The sequence below is a fragment of the Musa acuminata genome, chromosome BXJ3-9, assembly GCF_036884655.1.
Source record: "Musa acuminata AAA Group cultivar baxijiao chromosome BXJ3-9, Cavendish_Baxijiao_AAA, whole genome shotgun sequence".
In the NCBI taxonomy this organism is placed as follows: Eukaryota; Viridiplantae; Streptophyta; class Magnoliopsida; order Zingiberales; family Musaceae; genus Musa; species Musa acuminata.
In genome coordinates, this window is record NC_088357.1 from 11,862,778 (window position 1) to 11,886,104 (window position 23,327).

General features: G+C 39.0%; 3 protein-coding genes across 3 annotated transcripts; all 3 read left to right on the top strand.

Moving 5' to 3' along the window:
• Positions 1 to 1,929: 1,929 nt before the first annotated feature.
• Positions 1,930 to 10,594, top strand: LOC103998239 (probable GTP-binding protein OBGC1, chloroplastic). The gene is made up of 9 exons (XM_009419660.3): positions 1,930 to 2,455; positions 2,519 to 3,183; positions 5,237 to 5,510; positions 6,992 to 7,283; positions 8,583 to 8,742; positions 9,670 to 9,778; positions 9,929 to 10,047; positions 10,129 to 10,217; positions 10,312 to 10,594. The coding sequence occupies exons 1-7, from the start codon at positions 1,973 to 1,975 to the stop codon at positions 10,022 to 10,024; spliced, it is 2,079 nt and encodes a 692-aa protein (XP_009417935.2). The 5' UTR covers positions 1,930 to 1,972; the 3' UTR covers positions 10,025 to 10,047; positions 10,129 to 10,217; positions 10,312 to 10,594.
• Positions 10,595 to 12,583: 1,989 nt separating this feature from the next.
• Positions 12,584 to 14,531, top strand: LOC103998238 (bidirectional sugar transporter SWEET14). The gene is made up of 6 exons (XM_009419658.3): positions 12,584 to 12,738; positions 13,065 to 13,101; positions 13,237 to 13,444; positions 13,655 to 13,816; positions 13,902 to 14,021; positions 14,122 to 14,531. The coding sequence occupies exons 1-6, from the start codon at positions 12,687 to 12,689 to the stop codon at positions 14,311 to 14,313; spliced, it is 771 nt and encodes a 256-aa protein (XP_009417933.2). The 5' UTR covers positions 12,584 to 12,686; the 3' UTR covers positions 14,314 to 14,531.
• Positions 14,532 to 17,003: 2,472 nt separating this feature from the next.
• On the top strand, positions 17,004 to 23,014 carry LOC135649754 (zinc finger CCCH domain-containing protein 6-like). The gene is made up of 7 exons (XM_065168507.1): positions 17,004 to 17,352; positions 17,501 to 17,649; positions 17,918 to 17,983; positions 18,145 to 18,264; positions 18,385 to 18,675; positions 18,782 to 19,102; positions 21,916 to 23,014. Exons 1-7 carry the CDS (start codon positions 17,286 to 17,288, stop codon positions 22,303 to 22,305), a joined length of 1,404 nt encoding a protein of 467 aa, XP_065024579.1. The 5' UTR covers positions 17,004 to 17,285; the 3' UTR covers positions 22,306 to 23,014.
• The last annotated feature ends 313 nt before the right edge of the window (positions 23,015 to 23,327 follow it).

The following is a 23,327-nucleotide window of genomic DNA, read 5'->3' on the forward strand; positions in this document are numbered from 1 at the left end:
AAGTAATTAACGAGGGATTGATTACCTTTCAATAAACGGTCAAAGTGCTAAATTAATTAGTTTTATAGTTTTTACAAAAATATAAGTTGAATTAAATAAAATATTCGTAAGCCTCACTAAAAGATGCTTAATATCATCTTGCTAGAGAATATTTATATTTTGAGTATCTTTCTTTTCTTTCTAAATAATATTTTAAATTTTAAAATATTTTGATCACCACAATAAAAAAATATTATAACAAATATATATATTATATATTATAATAATTTTTTAAAAATAAAAATTATCTAAATAAAAATAAAAGTTTGAATTGTTATAGTGCATTGATGATCACAATAAAAAAACCTACTCAAAAATATTAAGAATGATCTTGATAGACTTTTAATATTGACCAAACTAATTATAAGCTTAAAAATATGATATCATAATGGTGTACCAGTAATGATAATAATATATATATATATATATAATATGATATTATTTTTATATATTTTTATAATATTTAATATTAAAAATACTGTAAATGAATCAAATGAAAACACTATAACACATTAAAACTAGTCAAAAAAATAAAAAGAGTGAAAATTTTGAGGAGAAGAGTTGGTGAAAGATATTTTGATATTTTTTAAAATAAAATTGATTGACAAATTTTGCGAGAAATATAAAACCCTTCTTTTGTTGGAGTGAAGGATTGATCCAAACCTTTTAGTTCATGATTTAAAGTAGTAGATATATTAGATTGATTTGGAAATATATATTATATTTCTTTCAGAAAAAATATTTAATTATTTTGGACTAAGTAGGAATTAATCAGTTGATGGTTAGTGCATCGTTAATAGGTCTCATGTTTGTTTGATTATTATTATTTATGAACAAAATATTAGGTTTGGATCGAGTAGGAATAGGTAAATAGATACACGATTTGGATTTAAGATGGTCTTAATGCCTAAAAATATTAGTTAGCTTTAAATTTAGGTAGGATTATCCTACCTAATACAATTCCTACACACAAATTAAAGGAAATATGACTCCTCTAATTTTTTTATTATATGAAATTGACGTAATTACCGTAAATTGGTATGTATTGTAATCCAAATATAATATATTAACTTAAATTATTTCTCAGATTTACGTATAAACCATGTCATATTCGAGTCGTATGAGTTTACCAAATCGTATATCTATAAATTATTTATCTCATGTTTATACGACATTAACATCAATTCTCTACCAATTCCTTCTACTCATTTTCATCGTAAAAGGCGTAAGCTATAACGAATAAGAATCTATACCGCTCGGCTCCAACATAATTATTTTGATATAGTATGCATTTATCGTTATTGCCTCTGTGAATATGAACATACTAGCTAAATAATTCCAACATGTTAAGACAGATATTATATAATTGTTTGATTTTTTACTATTTTTTCTATCATCATAATTCTACTCGAAATTATTCACATAAAAATAGTAATTTAAATAAGTATCCTCACTGATTTGTAAATAAAAATAATTAAATAGAGAGATTTATATTCAATCACATTGTTTTTTTTTGCATAAATTTATAATATTTTTTAAAATATTATAACTGAGAAATTCAATTAGTTCAAGTTATAATTTAGGTACTGTTTTTTAGTTGTATTATCATGAAAAGGTTTCACAGATTATTATAACAACAAATAAGAACATTCTTGGAAAAATATTAAAAGGAATGTTAATCAAGAGCTAAAATAGAAATCATTTTCAGAATTCACCCTATATTATTATACCTTCTCGAAATAAAAAAAGAAAAAGAAAAAGAAAAAGAAAATATCCCATTTTTTCGTTCAGGATATTTTTGCCAATCCATGTGTTTCTTTCTTATCCATCCCAAAGAAAAAGGACAATAAATATTAATATAAATATGAAAGCAAACTCCCTCGCCTCACTCTTTGCTTCTTCCTGTGGCTAGAGAACGGCCAAAGGAACTGTAATGGCGACCGCCGCCGTCGCCCTCTCCTCCCTCCGCTTCCGTCCTCTCTCCGCCGCCGGGGCTCGCCCTAAGGCCGGAAGCCCTAAAAGGCCATCTCGTCCCAAGCCTAACCTCAAGTCCCGGAAGGTCTCTGGCGGCCCGCCGTCCTACGGCTCCTCGAGCGGCGGCGGTGGGGAGGCCACGACCTACACCCGCCTCCCTCCCAAGGGCGACTTCTCCCTCGATCCATCCGTCGTTCCGTTCTCCTCAGCGACCTCCGGTGAAATTAGGTTGCGTGAGTCGCCGGTTCCGGCTTTAAATTCTTCTAAGGAAAAGCCTTCGGACCGTCATCGAAGTAGAGGCTACGATAAGAAGGCTAAAGGTTCGTTCTCTGTGGAAGTGATCGAAGATGAGTTGTTGACGTTTGAACCCGATGGCAAGTTCTCCCTCGATCCATCCCTCGGATTCCACGCACGAGGCTCGGGCGAGTTTAGGGTCGAACAGGTAACAAATCCTGCGTCGAATTTGATGAATAAGAATCTTTTGAACAGTTCGATATTTGTGCAGGACATCGAGGGAAGCGACGACGAATTTTTGGAGTTCGAATCGGATGAAGATGAGGTTATTGTGGGGTATGGATCCACGCATCCAGAGGTTGAGGCCTCGGATTTGGATTTAGAGTCTGAATCCGATGGGGAGTTGGAGGGTTATCTTGATGGGGACAATGAGTTTGGGAATGGAGAAGTGAAGGAGAAGGGGGTTCCTGCGATTATGAGATGCTTTGATAGCGCGAAGATATATGTGAAGGCCGGGAATGGAGGGAATGGAGTTGTGGCATTTAGACGTGAGAAATTTGTGCCTTTTGGCGGTCCATCAGGAGGAGATGGAGGGAAGGGAGGAGATGTGTATGTGGAGGTCGATGGGGCAATGAATTCTTTACTCCCATTCCGTAAAAATGTGCACTTCAGGGCTGGGAGAGGTGGGCACGGCCAAGGAAGGAAGCAGGCTGGGGCGAAGGGAGAGGATGTGGTTGTGAAGGTGGCACCTGGAACTGTGATCAGAGAGGCCTTCAAAGGAGGTATGCTGGGTGAGGTGTTGCTGGAGTTATTGCACCCTGGACAGCGGGCACTGCTCTTACCTGGTGGGCGGGGTGGGAGAGGAAATGCATCTTTCAAATCAGGGACTAATAAGGTACCAAAGATTGCAGAAAATGGAGAAGAGGGCGCCGAAATGTGAGTATTAAAATTTTCTTTTTTTGTTTTCTTCTCATTTTATGTATTAAATATGTGTTTATTCTTGAATTTGCAAGAGAGCATATACATATTTAAGAAATGACTTCATATTGAAATGAGAAACATTTCCAACGACTGACTTTTAATTTAGTCAACATACTTCTTACAATATAGACTGCAATGAAGTTGAAGTTTGTTAGAGCCTCCGGATTCTTAGTGGAGAGGGAATAAGTTCATGTCATCCAATTTATCTAATTGACCTACTCTTGAGAGAGTCAAATTAGCTAGGAATATATATTGTACTGCTCCTTATTTATCTTATTGGTGTTTCTTTTGTTTTGAGACAGAGTAGCATCTAGGGATTTTTGTTATGGTGGGAATGGCTGAAAGGTTCTCAAGCTTCCTAAACAATTAGATAGCCACCCTGCATGGGATTAGCAAACATGTGTCATCTTGACGGCTGATGATTTTGAATGTCTACAAAAATTTGATGATCATCATTATGTGTACGATCGGTGCAGGAAACATATCTCATCTTGATGACTGATGATCTTGAAGCTATGTGAGTATAAAAGGGCAATGGTGCACTAGGGTTCATGGTCTACAGTATCAAACTGTACCGTCCGGTACGGGCGGTACATACCGGTCCGACAGGTTGTTGGTACGCGGACCGCCGGTTACCGGTCCGAATGCACTGTAGCACTGTAGCAGAGCTAAGTACTCGACACACCTGGGTGTATCGCTCGGTATACCGTAACGTATCGATATCGAGCCCAGGTCAAAACACCGGTAAGGTACGGTATTGCGAACCTTGCTAAGGATAACATGCATGGTTCTCCTACAATGTTGCCATTATAAAATCAAAACACAATAGTTGATGATTTGAATTTTTTTAAGAAAATTAATCAGTTAACCAGTAGGTTGAGGGAATTAGAAATGAAATTAGTTCACAGAAGAAATGTTGTTATGTATTTTAAAGAGAAGATGTTGTAATCATCATCACTGAACACAAAGATTGTCATATAAAAATCCTGGATTGATGTGATTGTCAATTAAAAGAACCTCTAGCATGTTGCTGGATGAGTTATTCTAAGAAGAAGCACTCTGTTGTATCTAAAATCACTAGTTAGTGATATTTGATTTTACTTAGACAGCTGCAAGCTGTGAGGGTCAGTTACCTTAGCAGAAATGTTAATGTAATTGCCCACAATCTGACAAATTTTGGTAGGGAATCTACGGTATCTCAATCTTGGGGAGATGATTTTGATAGTTTTTTGGCCTCTGTAACCGATGGGCACCATTATTTAGTAATGGAATAGAGTTTTCTTCTTTTTTTTCAAAAAAAAGAAGAGACCTTATTTCCACAAGGACATGAGTGCTTTATATCTTGCATCAATTAAATAATTTGGCAAACCAAGATTGTAATTTATATGAAGCCTGAGATAAATTATGATACATGTATTATGTAGAAATTGTCATGTTCTGGAATAAACAAGTTTGCTGATGGATTAGGCTATCCAATGCCATCTCTGTAGATTTTTTTTGTTATCAAGTTTTTGTAGCTTAACGAGAAGTCTAAAAAGAGATCTTTGATGAAGCAACTGGGTCTGATATATTTCTTACTATAATTTTGTTACTGTTTGTATCTAGAAAGTGAACATAAAATTTCTGTTCTTACATGAAGCTTGTGATTAGATAAACTCTTCAGAATTATGCGATGGTTGAAACTTTCTCTTGATTTCTATAGCAGTACCATATGGCAAAATTCATGAACTGGCTAAAAGAACTGATATGTAGGCTCTGCATAAGATAATGACCATATTTGGAGAAAGAATATTTTATATAAAAATTGTCAGTATGAAATGGATTTTTCCTCCAAAGTAGGTTAAACCTATATATTTTTAAGACCCAGTTCCAGCAAGCAGGGTTTCAATGGCATTGAATTTCTCTGCCAAATTATGTATGCTTTTTTGATCTGTTCAAAGATCCTTGGATTCATTGTCAGAATTATGTAGGTCAAGAAGTTTTGTTACCCAACTAGAATATTCCTCAGGTGGTTGGATCTGGAGCTGAAGCTTGTAGCTGATGTTGGAATTGTGGGTGCTCCAAATGCTGGAAAAAGCACTCTCTTAAGTGCTATTAGCGCTGCTCAGCCAACCATCGCCAATTATCCCTTTACAACTTTGCTTCCTAATCTGGGAGTAGTTTCATTAGATTTTGATGCCACGATGGTGGTTGCAGATCTACCAGGTTTGCTTGAAGGTGCTCACAGGGGATTTGGCTTAGGTCATGAGTTCCTAAGACATGCTGAAAGATGTTCTGTCTTGGTAAAATGCTTAATCAGTGTTTAGCTAGTTACTTTCATTTGTCTTTCATACTTAATAGTAGATGGTATCTAGTTGATTTCATATTGATGTGTTGTTGGGTTGTTTCTTCTTTTCCCGGAGAAAGTTCTGGCACAGTATGCATAGTTTATGCAAGCAATAATTCTTTTGGAATTTATTCAGAATTTGCATAATTAGTGATAGTACTGAAATGATCTTCAGCAAGATTAGTGGGCGCCTTTGTGTTTCTCATTCTAAACTTGCAATTTTTAGGGTTTCTAACATTCAGTACCTATTGATACCTTTTCTTCCTGATTATTTTGCACGTTGATGATCCTTGTTCCTCATTTCTTGTATCTGCTGACTCGGGCATCCATCTTCTTCAATATGAATTTTCACTTGAGTATGATGCACGTTATAAAAGATTTTAGCAAACATAATTTGTTCTTCAATGTTATACTTCAATCATCATCAACTATTCAAGTTTCCATAGAGGTCATTTTGACGGATATGAAATGTGTTTTAATGTTCAAGCCAGAGACAATATCCCTTTGTCATATTTATGGTTATTAATTGATTTAAAGCACAAGTAATAGTCATAGCTCATGTTTCTTTAGTTCTTGAACGTTTTGCTGATGAGCTTACATTATTCTAACATCTTTCCATGAATTCTTCTGGTCAACCCTACGTGCTGCAGTTTAAGCCACTAGATCTTTGTTATTCTTTTGTCTTCCTCCAATCTACTTTTCTTCTTCCTTCCTCCCTCTTGATTATCAGTTAGTCTGTTGTGTAGTTTCGGCATCTATATGTTAAATTTCAGCTGTAGATGACTGGTTTTGACATCAGCCATAAGTAGAATGTAGACTCAAAGATCATTTGACACTTTCTATTATCTCAAAACTGCAGTAGGTTTCATGCAATAACTATCAAAGGTATATGTTTTTGATATGAATTGATAGTGCAGCATGGAAATGCATACATCAAGATGTGAATGTTGGTGTTTGGTGAGTTCCATGTTTGAATTCTATACTTCCTAGGATAATGAATCCCCTAGGTTTTATCCTATCTTCTGAAAATTTACAAGGCATTTGTGACTATTCTTTCTTTGGTAACCTCGGCACCTTATTTTAAATTTTTTCATACTCAATATATTATCAAATACATTAAATTTTAACAAGTTTCTTTTATAGCAAGACTGGTTAAATCTTTTGAATTAGTTCTAATGGTTAATTTTGGGTGCTTCATTTAAATGCCTACTCATAAACGAATTCATATGCTGAACTTTGTTGTGATACTTATTGTTCATTTTCATGGGCCATCTGGTTTGCTGCTTAAATGATAATAATTTGTAAAAATAATTTTCTATTCAGCTGTAGGATTTCCTAATTAATCTTATTTGTGCAGATGAGTTACTTCTAGTATTAGTTATTGTTACAATTAACATTTTTGACTAATAAAACTTCTCTTGTGATATGGATCCTCAGGTGCATGTTGTTGATGGTTCAGGGCTGCAGCCAGAGTATGAATTTGATGCAGTTAGATTGGAACTGGAATTATTTAGCCCAGGGCTCGCAGAGAAGCCGTATATTGTTGTATATAACAAAATGGACCTTCCAGAAGCATATGAGAGCTGGGATTCATTCAAGGAACGTCTGCAAGCTCGTGGAATCCAGCCTTTCTATAGTAGTGCAATGAATAGACAGGGGACACATGATATTGTGGTTGCTGCCTATGAACTTTTAAGGGAAGAAAGGAAATCAAAACGGGAATCTGAAGGTAACTAATTTATTATTCTTTTCTTTTCCTGTTTTTATGGTGTAATCATAGCATTTTTTCTGTCCAATGACTAGGTACTGATGTATTTTTCTGTCTTAACAAGCCTAAATTCCAATTATGTGTGGTCATCCTAAACTAATTTGGTGTGAAGCTGGTTCTTGAAAATAAACTATCCGTGTTATGTATATACCTTCATTTTATATTCTTTTTTTTCTTAGTTCATTATATACTGGTTCTTAATTTAAGACCATTACAAATTAATGATAACTGAGATTTTGTGAGAAGTGTCCTTGTGGTGATGTTGTGCCAGTAATCTGATTTCCCAGCTAAATTCCTTTGTGTGTTATCCTAAACTAATTTGGTTTTCAGTTGGTTCTTGAAAATAAACTATCCATGTTATGCATATACCTTCACCTTTGTGTTCTTTCTTATTTTTAAGATCACTATACTAGTCTGGGTTTTATTTAAGGCCATCATAAGTTGCTGATAACTGAGATTTTTTGGCAATTTTTCTTGTGGTGATATTGTGAAACTAATCTGATATCCTTCTTGATGGGAAAATAAACCATCTGCATGAATCCAAGCACTTTTCACAAAGTGTACAATGCTAGGTCAGAACATCAACCAAGAGATGGGGAGAAGAAATAGATGCTAAACAAACAAGAGAGGAAACACCTTCAAGCACAAATTCCACAATATCCTAACCAAAGTAAAATTGCAGCTGACAGAAAAACTAAGAAACAATGGACCAAGAAATCTCCACCAACAATGGTTTGGAATGGAAGAAAAGTTATAATGAAAAAGGGCCAGCTACCTTATCTTAGAACCTTTAGAATTTGACCTTTTTCGGCTTCTCTGAGAGACAAGAAGCCCCTAAGAAGAAAATAGATCTGTTCTCTCTACTTTTTCTTCATAACTAAAGGCTTAAATAAGATATGTAACTGACTACATGGACTACCAACTACTGCCCATCGGTAAGAAAAAAGAATTTATTGCATTCCCAAAATGTCTACATAAGGATATGCAAACACCAAGTACATGATGATGGTCATAAATACTCAGGCCTCAACAGAAACTGAATAGCATGTCAAGAACTAGCAAGTGAAACACTAAGATTTGACATTTCCTAACCTTTTGTTGTTTCAGTTTGGAAAAAGATTATATATGGTAGCTTAGTTTGGTTGTTTACTTTTATAGATTTACGTTTGAATTGTAAAGGTTATCTTTATCCATGTAATTTATTTGGTTTTGTATGTGTGGTATTTCCCATAGTCATTGTTGTGCTGCTTCTTGCTGCAGAGTGGACTGGTCCATTGAACCTAAATCATGTTGCCGACACCATACAAAAGCAACGAAGCTCTTCCATGAATGAATTTGAAATCTTTTACGATAGCAGCTCTAATACATGGCATGTAGATGGGGCTGGATTACAACGTTTTGTTCAAATGACAAATTGGCAGTATGCATTCTACTCTCTTTGTGACCATTCTGACCTTATCATTGGGTGTTAGCCAATTCTTGTGTTCTTATTGCTGTGAAGTATTCAACTTCGTGTGTGTGCGTGTGTGTGTGCATGCACGCATGCACACACACACGTTTCTTATGCAGCACCTTATTGATAAAATTGTTAACCATAACACTTACATTATGGAAATGATATGAAAATGGTTTTTTTGTATCGTATTTGCATAAATTGCACTATCAGAAGGTACATTATGATGGATCATTTTTGCACTATATCTGTAAGAAAAATTCTGGAATTTAAGTGGTTACATGTCACTTTTACATACGTTTATAACTTAAGCTAAGCAAATTCACTAATGGAAAAATGAAACTATAGTACCTAAGAAGGTACATTAGCAAGCTAATGTAAAACTAAAAAGAAACAATAACTTCATTTGGGGAAAAGGTTGGATGAAGTTCGATTTGAAGTAGGTTATGTCAGACTAAAAATTCTTTAATAGTGCTGAATATAATCAAATATTTTAATTTTTAGAACTCTACGAAACCGTCATTTTTCTTTTTTTCATAGTCATTATAGACAATTGAGAGTGACCCATGGTGCATTAGTGAGTTTTGTAGGTTGGGCCATATGTATTTGTCCCTCCACAAACTTTGCAGTGGTGGAAACCTCGTGCAATGAGGTTTCTTTTTCATTAAAGAACTTTTTTCTCACTGGTTGTTATCTTGCATGATAACCTGCTAAAAACTATCACATCTAATCTGGGGAGTACAAAATGTAACAAAATTAATTTGATCAAATTTGGTTAATAATGTTTTTCAGAGGGGGGTGAGGTGTGGTTCTATGTATCCCGTACTAAGAGGATTTATTTATTTTTGTTGAAATTATCTGATAACATACGACATAACCTTAAATGTGGATCAGGTATTTGGAGTCTTTGAGAAGATTTCAGCATGTTTTGGAGGCATGTGGCGTGAACAAATCTCTAATTAAACGTGGAATTAAAGAAGGGGACACAGTCATCATATCAGAGGTACAATTTGCAATCCTCTTATTGGTTAAAGTTTTTGCTTAATGATTACAAGCTCAGCAGGTAGCGGGTTCTCAAAATTGAAATTGTTTTTTTTTTCTTTTAATTTGATTTGATTAACTCTGTTTTTGAAATTTTGTGGCAATTCACAAGATGGAAATGGTGTGGCATGATGAAATTGAAAAAAATGATTCATCGAGCGTGAGAAAACGAGCAATTGGTTCTGTAAAATGGCCGCAATTGTATTAGAAGAATTGTCAAGAAACTCTCTGGTACGAGGAAAGATTTACCTTTTAATTTAACCATAATTCTTCTGTAGCCTAAATGTAAGGTCTATGCAAATTGCTTCTCAGCCCATATACACGGAGGATAAGTTGTGTGTACTCAGATGTTAACCCCAAACAATTTAACGTGTTAACACGAGCTTGGAAATATTCTCAAGGTAAGCTTTCTATTTCTGAACCGGTCATGGTTTACAGTATAAGTAGGGAGTTTGAATCAATTCAGCTGAGTTGCATTTGCTACTTGCATATCAGCGGGCTGTATCAAATGCAATTTGCTCGCTTGAAAATGAAGATCCAGCAGCGGACACTTTGACCGAGCCATCTGATTATCTCACCGACAGCGACAGTTGGATCATGCTGCCTGTGGTGCAGGTTGGGTCAGGTTCTTTGGGCGAACATGTGCTGGTTACACGTAGCGACCACCTCATGTTTGTTGTTCGAATGATGTTTGTACTAATGGTCACAATGCTCATGATGTATGCAACATTTGCCCCAATCTAATCTCATTTGCCAATGACCAAGGCTGTTAACTCTCTGTTAGCGTCATTCTTACACAGTCTATTGTGATTTCGGGATACGGTGGGTGGATTAGTGCAGGATGGAAGACATCAATATTTATACTCATGCACATATGTACCAAGCATTTGGATTGGTATGCTTTTGCATCCATTAGGGAAATGTTGTGGTAATGATTTGTACTCGTGGCTTCTATTGGATTTCTTATAATTTGGATGCATCAATACAGATGAATTGATTGGATAATCAATCAACGTTTCCATTTAGACTAATTCTATAAGCGAAAAATTTGGTTTTTGGACAGGAGGAATATTCTCGATTGCTTCCAGGATAGAATTTTATTGAATACATTCGGAAACATTACAAAGGGTTTTATCTTTCTTTCATTTCATGAATTACTACAAAAAGGGTAAGACATTGAAAGATGCATTCATTGGTGTTTTATGCAATAACAACAGGAGGAGTTGTAATGCATTACAGTCGCTTCCAAATCAATCAATCAACCAAAAGACACACAAGTCATAAAATATGCGTAGATAATTGTACAAGACATATCTACCTACAATCTACAAGCATTTAGAACGGCTACAAGTGGACTGACTACTCACCGTGAAGCCAAAAAAAGACGACAAGTACGCCGCCAAGTACGGACAATCGAATGTCACCTTCAACCTGCCGTCTTAAGCTTTTCTCTTTGCATTGTAAGTTTTGTAATCGACCCATCTCATCCTCTTCCCCCTATTGCTCCTATTAACTACAAATGAGATCAAAAAGGCGTGTCCAATCTCCTATCCCCTTGTCGTTCTTGGCATGCCCACCGCAAAGCCCTTTTCCCCACGCATAAGCCAAACCCATCTACAAGAAGCCCAACCCCTGCATGCGATACATGCCTAACGCACTTCCCCCTTCCTTCTCCTGGTAGCAACTTGACACGGCATCAACCTTTCCCCCCTTTTTTGCGCGATGCATGCTCATAAAGACTGACTAGCCATGGTGGCATCAAAGATGTGGTGTTTGCATGCCAGCTCTCCTCTACCACGACCACGGCTCTCTATAGTGCGCTATCCGCAGGTGTCGTCTCCAGGTTTTCATCGGGTGCTTGATTCGATCACGAATGAAGAAGATGTGACTTTGGGGATCGTGCGTGCCATTGGTGATGAGAGAGCTCCATTAATGGCTTAAGATACTCGAGTCGGTGCATCTCCTCTGAGCTTCCCTTCGATTTGATGGAGGAATGACGTTTCCCTAATAATGCATGAATGAGGATCGCTGGCTGTGTGGATACATGCCGAACGCCACGCCACAAGTTCACGTAAAATCTATCCACACATATATATATATAGATTTGTTTATGCCTCTCATAGATTTCTCTGAATTTTCTGATGAGAAATATACTCTCATTCTTCTTCCTCTTTTCTCGCTCGTATTCGTGTCCAACTTTGTTCTGGTTACCTTAATTCATGTAATCTTTTATGACTATGATCTGACTCCATGCCCTATCATATTGCTATTGCTTGTTTGCTTACCACCATAGAGCCAAGTTTCTCTTTACTACAAATATGGAACTTCTCTCGATATCTACTCCATTAACGAAGACCAAATTTCTTGTCTTGCAGTTCGGTTAAAAGTGACCAACAACAATTAAGTCATAATGTCTCAATAGAGAAAATTGATGTAATCAACAATATATATATATATATATATATATATATATATATATATATATATAATCAGCATTACTGTCCCTGTGATTGCATGACACGGATCTCTTAAACTCCTTTCTGCCATTGGTTAGGAACTCGAAGAGTGCATGCGATTATTCTTGGCATTATGTGGATGAATCAACACACCTGAACTCGTCATGTGACCAATAATGTTCAAGATTTATGCCGAGTATGTGGAAGTTGATGAGGACAGTCTCAACAATTTAATGCCTAGATTGCTTGCTTCACCACCATTTTGGTTGCCTCGGAGCACTTTTTCGCAGCTTATATAAGGATGCGATGAAGATGGTGAGCTGCACAACCAGCCCAGCCTCCATTGCCACACCCAACTCTGTAGCTTCCTTGCTTGCTCTGTTCTAACCTCAGGAGCAAGAGAAGGGTTCGAAAATGCTGGTCATCACCATCGAGAACCCTTTGGCTACGGCAGCTGGCCTTGCCGGTAGTGTGCCTCTTCCTCTTTCTCCCTGATCCTTCTTCGTTTCCTTTGTTTGTCTATGTTCACGATATATGATGAAAGAAAGCTCTTCTACTATAGTTCAGTAAATCTTGATGAGCTCATAACAATCAAGCAAACAAGTGATTGACCATCTCTGATCATTAATTTCCCAACTTAACGTGCCACGAGGATGTAGAAAAATTTGCATGAGTAGTACTACTTGTTGTATGAATGAATTTTGAGAGTATAGAAATGAGACTGGTAAGTATGTTTGGAGACATTTCTTTCATATGTATGTAATGGTTTCTTTTGTTTTCTTCCTTGTGCAGGAAATATTCTATCTTTTCTGGTGGTTTTGGCACCCATGTAAGCAAGCCACTCCCAACATTTATGTTCTTGATTCATTTGTGGTTCATAACATCATCAATCCATCCATGTCTGCATCATTTGCCATTTCTTTCTGACAAGTATCTGAAAAGGGTTCTTCGTGGTATTTGGCAGGCCAACATTCTACAAGATCTACAAGAAGAAATCCACAGAAGAGTTTGGTTCGGTGCCATACATGGTGGGCTTGTTCAGTGCCATGATGTGGATTTATTATGGTGCCCTTACAATGGATTTCCTGCTGCTCTCCATCAATGTTGGAGCTTCCCTTATCGAGACGGCCTATCTCATACTGTTCCTGATTTATGCCCCGGCGAAGCCCAGGGTAATCTTTGTTGTCTCACATATAGATTGGGAGCACAGCACAAAAGTTACAGTAGTAGAACATCTAAATCTTGTTTGATTCTTCATTAGTAGAACATCTCAAATTCCAATTTCTCAGAAATGAGGAAGATAAGAAACCAATTTGCTTGTTCTTGCTTCACCGCCATGTTTGACCAGTGCAATCAAACCATCTTCTTCTTCTTTCGTGCAGGCCTTCACGCTGAAGCTGGTATCCCTATTCAATGTTGGCGCCTACGGTTCGGTCGTCCTCTTCACCATGCTATTTCTCCGGGGAGGACGACGAACCAACATCGCAGGCTGGATCTGTGCCTCCTTCGCCTTCAGCTGTTTTGTGGCTCCGCTATCCATTATAGTAAGCTGACACCGTCGCAAACTGCGATGTGACACCCACCATCGCTACCGTCATCATCTTACATGGCAAACTTGATCTCTTGCAGAAGCAGGTGATAAGAACGAAGAGCGTGGAGTACATGCCGATCTCACTCTCCTTCTTCCTCACCGTGTCTGCAATTGCATGGCTCAGCTACGGTCTCCTTCTCGGCGATCTGCACGTAGCGGTGAGTCTCTCTCTCTCTCTCTCTCTCTCTCTCTCTCTCTCTCTATCCCTAGCCGAAGTAGATGAGATCATGGATTAATGTTCCGGAGCTTCTGCGGCAGCTTCCCAATGTGGTGGGGTTCTTGTTCGGGGTAGCCCAAATCATCATTTACCTCGTCTACAAGAACGCGAAGAAGGATGATACGAAGACCAAGCTCGGCAACCAGCCCGCGGAAGCCACGGCTACAGCAGTGACTTCAGGCTCCGACATCGAACTCCCTGAGAAGCTGAGCACTCCACAAGCTGAGGTGTAGAGCCGTGTTGGGGTGGGGAAGAAGGAATCCATCAGATGATCTTCTAATAACATCATATTTAGTTTCATGGTTCCACTGACAGTGTTGCACTATAATATGATATGATATGACTACTACTAGTATTGCATTGATCATTTAGAGGAATGGTGGGAATAAATTGACTCCGTCCATGTAATTGCTGTAATTTGATTTGCTCAGTAAGAATTATATATTACATACGTGCTGGTCATCCAATGGAAGTTTCATGTTGAATTCCCTATTAAAAATATTTTTTTGTAATAATTAGTGTCACATTGATCTTCTCAACCAACATATCCAATTTCTAAGAAATAGATTTCGACAATACTCCCTTAAGCTCATGTAATTATGACCACCTCCTCCTGCTTTGACTCTTAGTTTACTCATCTCTAATGATATAATTACAAAGTGATCTTGTCGAACATGTCTCTGAGGAACATTAATTCTCATAATCTTTTCTTATCCAACCGTTTAGTTTAACACACTCACATCAACATATCTATATTAAACATGAGGAGGATGTTTCATCGTAATTATAATCTTGATTGCAACCTAATCATGAAGATGATGATGATGATGGACGAGAACATTACCGATTTTAGCTGCTGTGTCATATCTTAAAATAAATGTACTCACATGATCAAGGTGTTATATCATATCATGACTAACTCGACTTGAGACTAATCAAATCAGGGGCATGAAAATGGATCGGTGAAGTCAATATTAATTTTGGCTCATCGAGCTATATCCATCATGTGACTAACTCGACTTGAGACTTGATGAGGGCAATAATGGTGATGGGACGTGGTTTGATGTCGTCTCGTGCCTCGGTTGATCTGATAGTACCTGATCGAACAGATCGAAACGTCGGTCGAGGCACATTAACATCCTACTCAGGTTTGGTCCTTCACGTCACGCCAACACCGCTATCAGACGTTACAAGGAGTACGATCCTGGTCCCTGCAAGCGGGCACATCAAACAACGACAACCTTTACTATAAAAACCCCCACGCTTCGAGGAAACGGAGGAGGAGAGAAAAAGACAAAAGCCCCCTGTGACTATCAACTGACTGGATCGTCGGAGGGGCTCGACCCGACCTGTGTGCAGGGACGAAGACGGAGCGCCTCCCATCGTGTGCCCAGGCGAGGAGTTCCCTTCTAGAGGAAACAACCGTCCCGTTGTGATCGTACCATCACAGTCGGCCACCTCAACGGTCTCAAGGGTCGCTCAGGAAGATCCTCAATCATTCGGATCCGAACCCAGTCGTGTTGGCCCCGAGGCCATGGCTTCATATTGTTAAACTAATTAATCATGGAAATGGATCGGTGAAGTCAATATTGTTTGATTTTGGCTCATCGAGCTTCCGACTTGGAGTATTAATTGTCACACCGGTTCACTATTGTTGCAACCGACACACATCAACTACGACGTGCCACGTGGGGCATCAACAATTGTGGTATGCTGATGTCTGATGCGAGATGCTTGGGTTGACCAAGCGCCGCGTGCGTCGTCGTACTTGGATGACGTCGATCAAACGTCTCAAGCAACGGCACAAGAAGCCAAGATGTCGCCATGCACAGTAAACCATGATGCATGCGATTCTTGTGGAAACCATCCTTGCGATCCCCATCATTTATTGTAATGACAATGATTGGGGATGCTGAATCTAAATCCGATTACTTATTTATCTCTAATCCTTCTAATTAACTACTTTAATTTAGCTTAACCAAATAGGATAATTACGCAAATGCCTGAATTCTCACCGCAAAAGCATCCGCCCACCTACTCCCCGTTCCCGTCTGTCGATCGGCATGTGGGACCCAGCGGTGGAGCCATCGCTGCCCCCACGAAAAGGGCACGGAGGTGACAGAGGTGAACCCAAAACGGGTCGGAGTTACTTTTAATTATTATTTTTTTATCTGAGCCATGTTTACGATCACAGATTACAAACAAAGAAAAGGGTGGTTTTCTTTTGCGTACGCTCGTCGCCGAACCCACGCACCGACTCCTGGTTCTGTCCATCTTTTCTTACCCTCGCCTGCGAATCTGAGCCGTCGATTTCGGGGACCAACCTAAGATGATCTATGATCCGGCGACGTACGAACGTGTCAATCTCGGGTTGGCGGCATCAGACTGTCACGCCCCCCGCTTCCGTATCCGGACGCGGTGGGGCTCTTCCGGCGTCTCGGATGACCAAAACGGCCCTCGCCAATCCCCAGAAACACCTGCCTGGCACTCCGCCTTCGCACCGTCGAACTCGCACCGCCGACACACCTCCGTCTAGCTTGGTGCGGTCGGATCCGCTGTTCCCCCGAAACCAACGTCGGTCCATGGAATTCGGAATCTCTGTAGACGCGTGTCCCCGGGACACCACGCGCCCACATGGGGACGCGTCGGTGGACGATGCCATTAACCTCCGCTCACCTAGCAAACCTCCGTTACGAGACCAAAGACACTACGGTTCCCACGTGCAATCCATCTCGGCGGCCAATACCAAACCAGGTGGACGAGAGAGTAAACGCGGAACGAGTGGCCTCTCTGGGAACGTGGCGATTTCGTAATTGAGGGAAGGCTCCGAGGGTAGAATGGGATGTGACGGTTTTAAATGATTTATTGAGGGGACAAATAATAAATACGGCATTTTGCATCTTTCTTTGGCTCCTATATAAAACCAAGCGCACCCACGAAAGGATCGGCGACAGAGTTTTGAAAGCAGGACCGAGAGCATCGAGAGCGGAGCGCAGAGAAGGGGGCTCAGAGGAAATCGAGCAGAAGAAGTAGAAATAGCAGCGATCGCCATCGGAATCGGAATCGATCCCTTCGGTGGCCCGAATTCTCCCCGGTTCCCGTAACCCCGCTCGATCGCTCCATTGGTTATCGTTCCGGAACCTTCCAGAGCCCCTCCCACTTCCGCTCCGACACCCACCACCGCCGCCGCCGGCGATCCAGGTCAATGGATATGTACGGACGCGACTCCGCCCCGGGTGGCGCCCGCCCCGATCCTGACACCGGCCTCGAAGGTAGGTCCTCGGTTTATTCGTCACTCGCCCCTTTCCCCCCCCTCTGTTTTCCGGGGTTGAGTGGTGTTTGGGTTCTCGGTTTGGGACTGCGATGAGAATTGGGATGATGGAAGTTTCGTTTTGCGCGTTTTCTTTTTTGTGCTGATAGAGTCCATGTGGAGGTTGGGCTTTGGAGGTGGCGGCGATGCGCATTACCCGGAGAGGCCCGGCGAGCCGGACTGTGCCTACTACATGCGTACCGGAACGTGCAGTTACGGGGAGAAGTGCCGCTACAATCATCCCCGTGATCGTGGATCAGTAAGGGTTTTGTCAAACTTTGATTTGGACTGGGTCTAGCAGGAATAACTCTACCTTTTGGTTTTGTGCTTTATGTGTTGGTAATGTATGTTGTTCTGTTGCTTCCATTAATTAGTTGGTGGTTTTGGTAAAAAATGATTAGGTAGCACAAAGTTTGAATTTTGAGCTAGATTAGTTACCAAGCTGTGAAATTTGATGTAATTGATTCGTGTTATCCACGATCGTGTGCTAGTCATGTTAAATTTGACGGTATCTATGCCCTCTTTAGTTGACTGGAGCAGGAAGGACAGGAACTGTGGAGTATCCAGAGCGAGTTGGTCAGCCTGTATGTGAGGTATTTACCTTATCTAGCATTAGTGTCTGGTCGAAGTCGAAAATGCAAGAATTTGCGGAATGGTGAATTGTAAATGAAACTTAAGCATTAGAGAATATCTTGGCTGGAGTTCTACATATATATTCTGTTAATCTTGATTATACTGAAATCTTTTTCTGTAGTACTATATGAGGACTGGGAGTTGCAAATTTGGTTCCAGTTGCAAGTATGACCACCCTAGACAAGGAGGTGGATCTGCACAACCAGTCTCACTTAATTACTATGGATATCCACTACGACCGGTTAGACTTGTTCTAGATATTCTTGATACGATCAATACTTCATTTATTAGTTAATGATCACATATTTTTCTAATCTGACTTGAGGTTGTTACTTAAGTTTGTGGAACTATGAAACTGTAGGGTGAAAAAGAGTGTGGCTACTACATGAAGACTGGGCAATGCAAGTTTGGTTCTACCTGTAAATTCCATCACCCACAACCTGGTGGGGCCTCTGTGCCCTCTGCCTCTGCACCTGCATTCTATCCGTCGGTGCAGCATCCATCAGTTCCTTCATCTCATCAGTATCCACCTTATGCTGGTTGGCAAGTTGCAAGACCTTCAGTGATGCCTGGGTCATATTTGCAAGGGTCTTATGCTCCTATGCTGCTCTCTCATGGAGTCGTTCCAGTTCAGAGCTGGAGCCCTTATCCGGTTCGTAAAACTATTGACACTTAAAAGACATTTTCATCATAAAATATCAGAGGACATAAGAGGTTAACTTCAGATGTCATCCTTTGTGGCATTGCATACGAGCCAGGCATCTGTAAACCCTGTTGTGTCACCTGCTGGTCAGCAAACAATTCAAGCGGAACCAATTTATGGATTAGAGAACCAGGCATCTTCGATCAATCCAGCTTTGCCTGTACCGCAAATGCCTTCTCTGTCACCAGCGGGACCTTCAAGCACCAACCAGAGGGGGAACATTTTTCCTGAGAGACCTGGGCAACCTGAATGTCAGTTCTTCATGAAGACAGGGGATTGTAAATTTGGAGCCAAGTGTAAATACCATCATCCACCAGGTCGGAGAATGCCAATGACAAATGTTGTTCTTAATGTTCTTGGTCTCCCTCTTCGTCCGGTACACATTTCCATTGCTTATTATTTATTATCATAAATAAGAAAGTTGAGCTGGTGACTTTCTTAGTTCTGAAGCTTTGGATGGATCACCTCTTTTCATTGAAGTTCCTAATAGTTGTGTAGGCCCAAAACTGCTAGTACAAGAAACACAACGATAACAATAACAAGTAGCAATATCCCAGCTATTTAGGGATGTCCATTAGATTTCTTGTCATTGAGCTATATTTAATGCAATATCCCTGGTTATATTAAGCCTTAAAACTGCAGTAGTTTCCAGAATCTTATGCATGCTGAAGTGAAGATACATTGGCATTATTTTTACAGCTTCATTGATATCTAGATCTAATTTTTGCAACAGTTCACTTAATAACTTGAGTGTTATTCAATTGCCACGTACACAAAAAAACATAGTGAAGAGTAACTAGCAGAATGGCTTGGAGCTGGCTCCATTCTAATAGGCTGCTTGAGTTTTTATTTGGGGTATAAATCTGCATATGACCTCAATGTCATAGGTCCAGTATTGAGTAAACCCTACCTATGTATCTTATGGATCAAATCACAAGTTGAGTGATGTCATCAGGTATTGGTTCCATGTGGACCATATCGACTAGTACATACCAGTCCAATCCCATACCAATATGTAATATTTAATTCTTTCCTGGCAACCGATGATGGTATGTCATACTGTATTGAGATCCTCTACGGTGCAACACTATAACAATAAACTGCTATATAAATTCATTGTGATATTGTGAAAACAAGAGAACCAGGCCAAACTGCAAGTATGTATAAGGCAATTTTCTCAAAATTATGTTAGCTTTGTATAATAACTGAACTTTGGATCACCCTTTTATCTTGAAAAAACATAGATACAAGTTACTGTTTACTTAGATGTATCTACTTTTGAATGGTTTTGGACTTGTGATTTTGTAGAAAATTTGACCATAATGTTTGGTCAAGCCACTTCTGATATTTAAGAGTCAATATAGTTGATTTTCACATTAGCAACTAACTATCATGAAGATGGTAAAAAGAAAAAGAAAACTAACTATCATGAAGAATTGCTGATGGTTTGTACTTTGTACTAAGAAAATTAGATTTTATTATCCCAGTATTGATGAATTCTCCAATCAAGATATGTTGCATGTTATTCCATGTATGCCATTACAAAGAAAAAGAATTATCACAAATATGGTGGATTAGTGTGATTCTATTTATAGAATACAAATCATTTTTGTGTAAATACCTGTGATTTCTTTTTATTGATTGATAAGATACAGTCCAGCTTAAAATCCTACGGCAGTTTATTGCTTGTTGGAAATTTTATGTTTCTGTTTGTAGGATGTTCAGGCATAGAACATAGTTTTGGATGGGCATGGTTGAAGGTTTCCAGTTTTTCTGGGGAGCTCTCATATTGATGACATGCTAGCATGATATGTTTTATTTGTTATGCTAATCTAGCAACTTTAGTTGTTCATGCTTTTACCAAGTGTCAGTACTGAACATGTGGTGGCCAATGATTCTCGGTAACTGTCATTTGCAATCATCTTTGGCAAGCATGAGGTTGTCTTGTGTTTATCATGTCAATAAACTTGTACCAAAACTAAAATTGTCAAATAATCTAGGGATAATTGATATGTCATAATCTGCAACGTCGACCAGACCTGCTTTTAGTTGGATGACCAGCCTCACCACAGATTTAATTTAGTTAGCAAGTCCAAACCAATCATGGATACCTTTGTTGCTGTTTGACCTGCTTATTCGTCCATACAGGACATGCAGTGATCTATTCTCCCCTCTGTATTTAAACTTTGCAGTCAAACCTGAAGATTGATTGAACAATCAAAACTGATGTTAAGTTTCTGTACCATGTTAATAAAACTTGAAAGAAATGTAAGCTAAAAAAAGTTAACAAGGACATAAGCATGACGAAAAATATTCATTTTGTAGGATGAATCTAGAACGTCATCAACGTAAGATTAACTTTTTGATTGAATTCTTTCAGGGTGAATCTAGAATGCCATCAACATGTGTGTGTGTGTGTGAGAGAGAGAGAGAGAGAGTGAGAGAGAGAGAGAGAATTCCATAAAGTTCCCATATTAAAATAAATACTACTTTCCTGTATAGTTGGCAATTCCAAGGGTGCCTAGTTGATATACCAGCTATAAGATCAATCTGTGAAGGTTCAGACTAGCTCTGTGCTGTATATGCATGCTTTTTACGAGGACTATAACTTCACAACTCATGATCTTGCATATTTGTGTTGTAATTCCCCATATCCGCTTTTTGATGGCTGCTGTAATTCTACGGCACGTCTAAGTTACAAACTTCTTTCAAATGAACTAATATAAGGTGAAAGAGGACGGAGAGCTTCAATACGGCTAACAAAACCTATGGTGATTAAAGTGTCATTATTTCTGATATTATGTTTCATTATTGCATCAAGAGAACTGAACCTTGTCTACTTGCATTTCACCGTCTCTGGCATAGACTTTTAATGTTGTCTAAGTTGCTACATATTTCATAATAGCTTTATGAATGTTAAAGTGTATAAGACACCATGAGTTTGATTACTGAGAAGGATTTAAAGTGACACAAGACACACTGGCAAAGATTGAATGGACCAAGGTGTTGATGATTTCTATCTAAGATGCCTTTATATGCTCACAGCTGAAGTGTTTGTTTCTTGGTTAAATAATTTTCTCTGCTCAAGGAAGTAGCTGAACTATCAGTCTGTTTTGGTAGTTACCTTATTAAGTCGCTCTTCTTTCAACTCAAGAGTTGATATAATTTCTTATCCGGGTCTTGTGACAGGGAGCTCAACCTTGCACTTACTACATGCAGCATGGATTATGCAAGTTTGGGCAGACATGCAAATTTGACCATCCGGTGGCAACTATTAGCTACAGTCCTTCTGCATCGTCTCTCTCTGATATGCCAGTTGCCCCTTACCCTATCGGATCATCTGTTGCCACCTTGGCCCCATCCTCATCATCCTCAGAGCTACAACCTGAATTCATTTCTACCAAAGAGCATTTCTCTTCTAGGATGCCGCCTGAGAACAGATCTAGCAGCTCCATTGGTTCAATCTTTTCAACAGGGGGTTTTCTTCCCCACTCATTTATCCAACCTCAAACCTCTACTTCAAGAAGCAGCAGCAGCAGCAGCCCAGTTCCTGGTAATGATATCTCTGGTTCAAGATGAGAATCTTGATCAGATTCTTGTTCAAAGTAAGACAAACAGCTCATTCTTCATTGGTCCTGAGACAAGTGGCAATGCAGCATATGCATGCCTTGCTTTTGCACTCAATCAAGATTCCAATTTTTTCATGTTGCAGAACTCTCAGGATCTGATCTAGGTGTTCCCACTTCTGAGATCTTTTTACTCTTGTTCACACAGTACCTTCGCCCAACTTTCTATACAATAAGCTATGGCCAACATGGTATAGCAAATCCTATAGTATTCAATCTCTTCTTGTTCCCTTAATAAACGGAGCCCTTCAGCAACACTAGAAAAGCCCAACAGTTCTACCTAGAATTATCAATTCCAGCTTTGATAACTTCATATCAGAATTGATCGCAAGCTTCATGGCTTGTGTCTTCCCCTGCTTCACTTTTATTTATCATCTCATTTCTTGCATGCATACCGTGCATAATTCTCTGAATAGCAGGCTATCGGATTCTAGTAACTGAACTAATCTGCAAATGTAAAGGCTGCTGGATTTTGCATCAACCAGTTGTCCAACTTGTCACTGTATCTTCTCATAGTTTCTCTGAACAGAATATTGAAGGCCCAAGTGTAATTTTATGATCAGACCATTCTGAGACAAGGTACACTACTGTTGTGAGACACTGGACACTTTTTAAGTTAATTGTTTTTATCAAAGAATTTATTACGTTTTCAGTTCAGCATAGATATGAAGTATTTGAATTTAGTTTATTAATCATTTGTCTAGATTCGCCTTTTTTCCCTCTCTATTCACATTTATGATTCAACACTGATAGCTTTATGATGCAATCCAAGAACCCAATTGTTTCTTGATGTTTCAGCCAAATTTTTCTTTGATAGAAGTGAGCTATTTTAGACGTTGTCTGTTTAGTTTATTTTTGTTCGGCTATCTTATTGACAGAGCTCATGACTGACCAATAAGCTGAATGCTGATTAGCAAATTTGATGTCTTTCTTTGACAGAGTATTTATGATTAAACTGATAACAGATATGTAGTA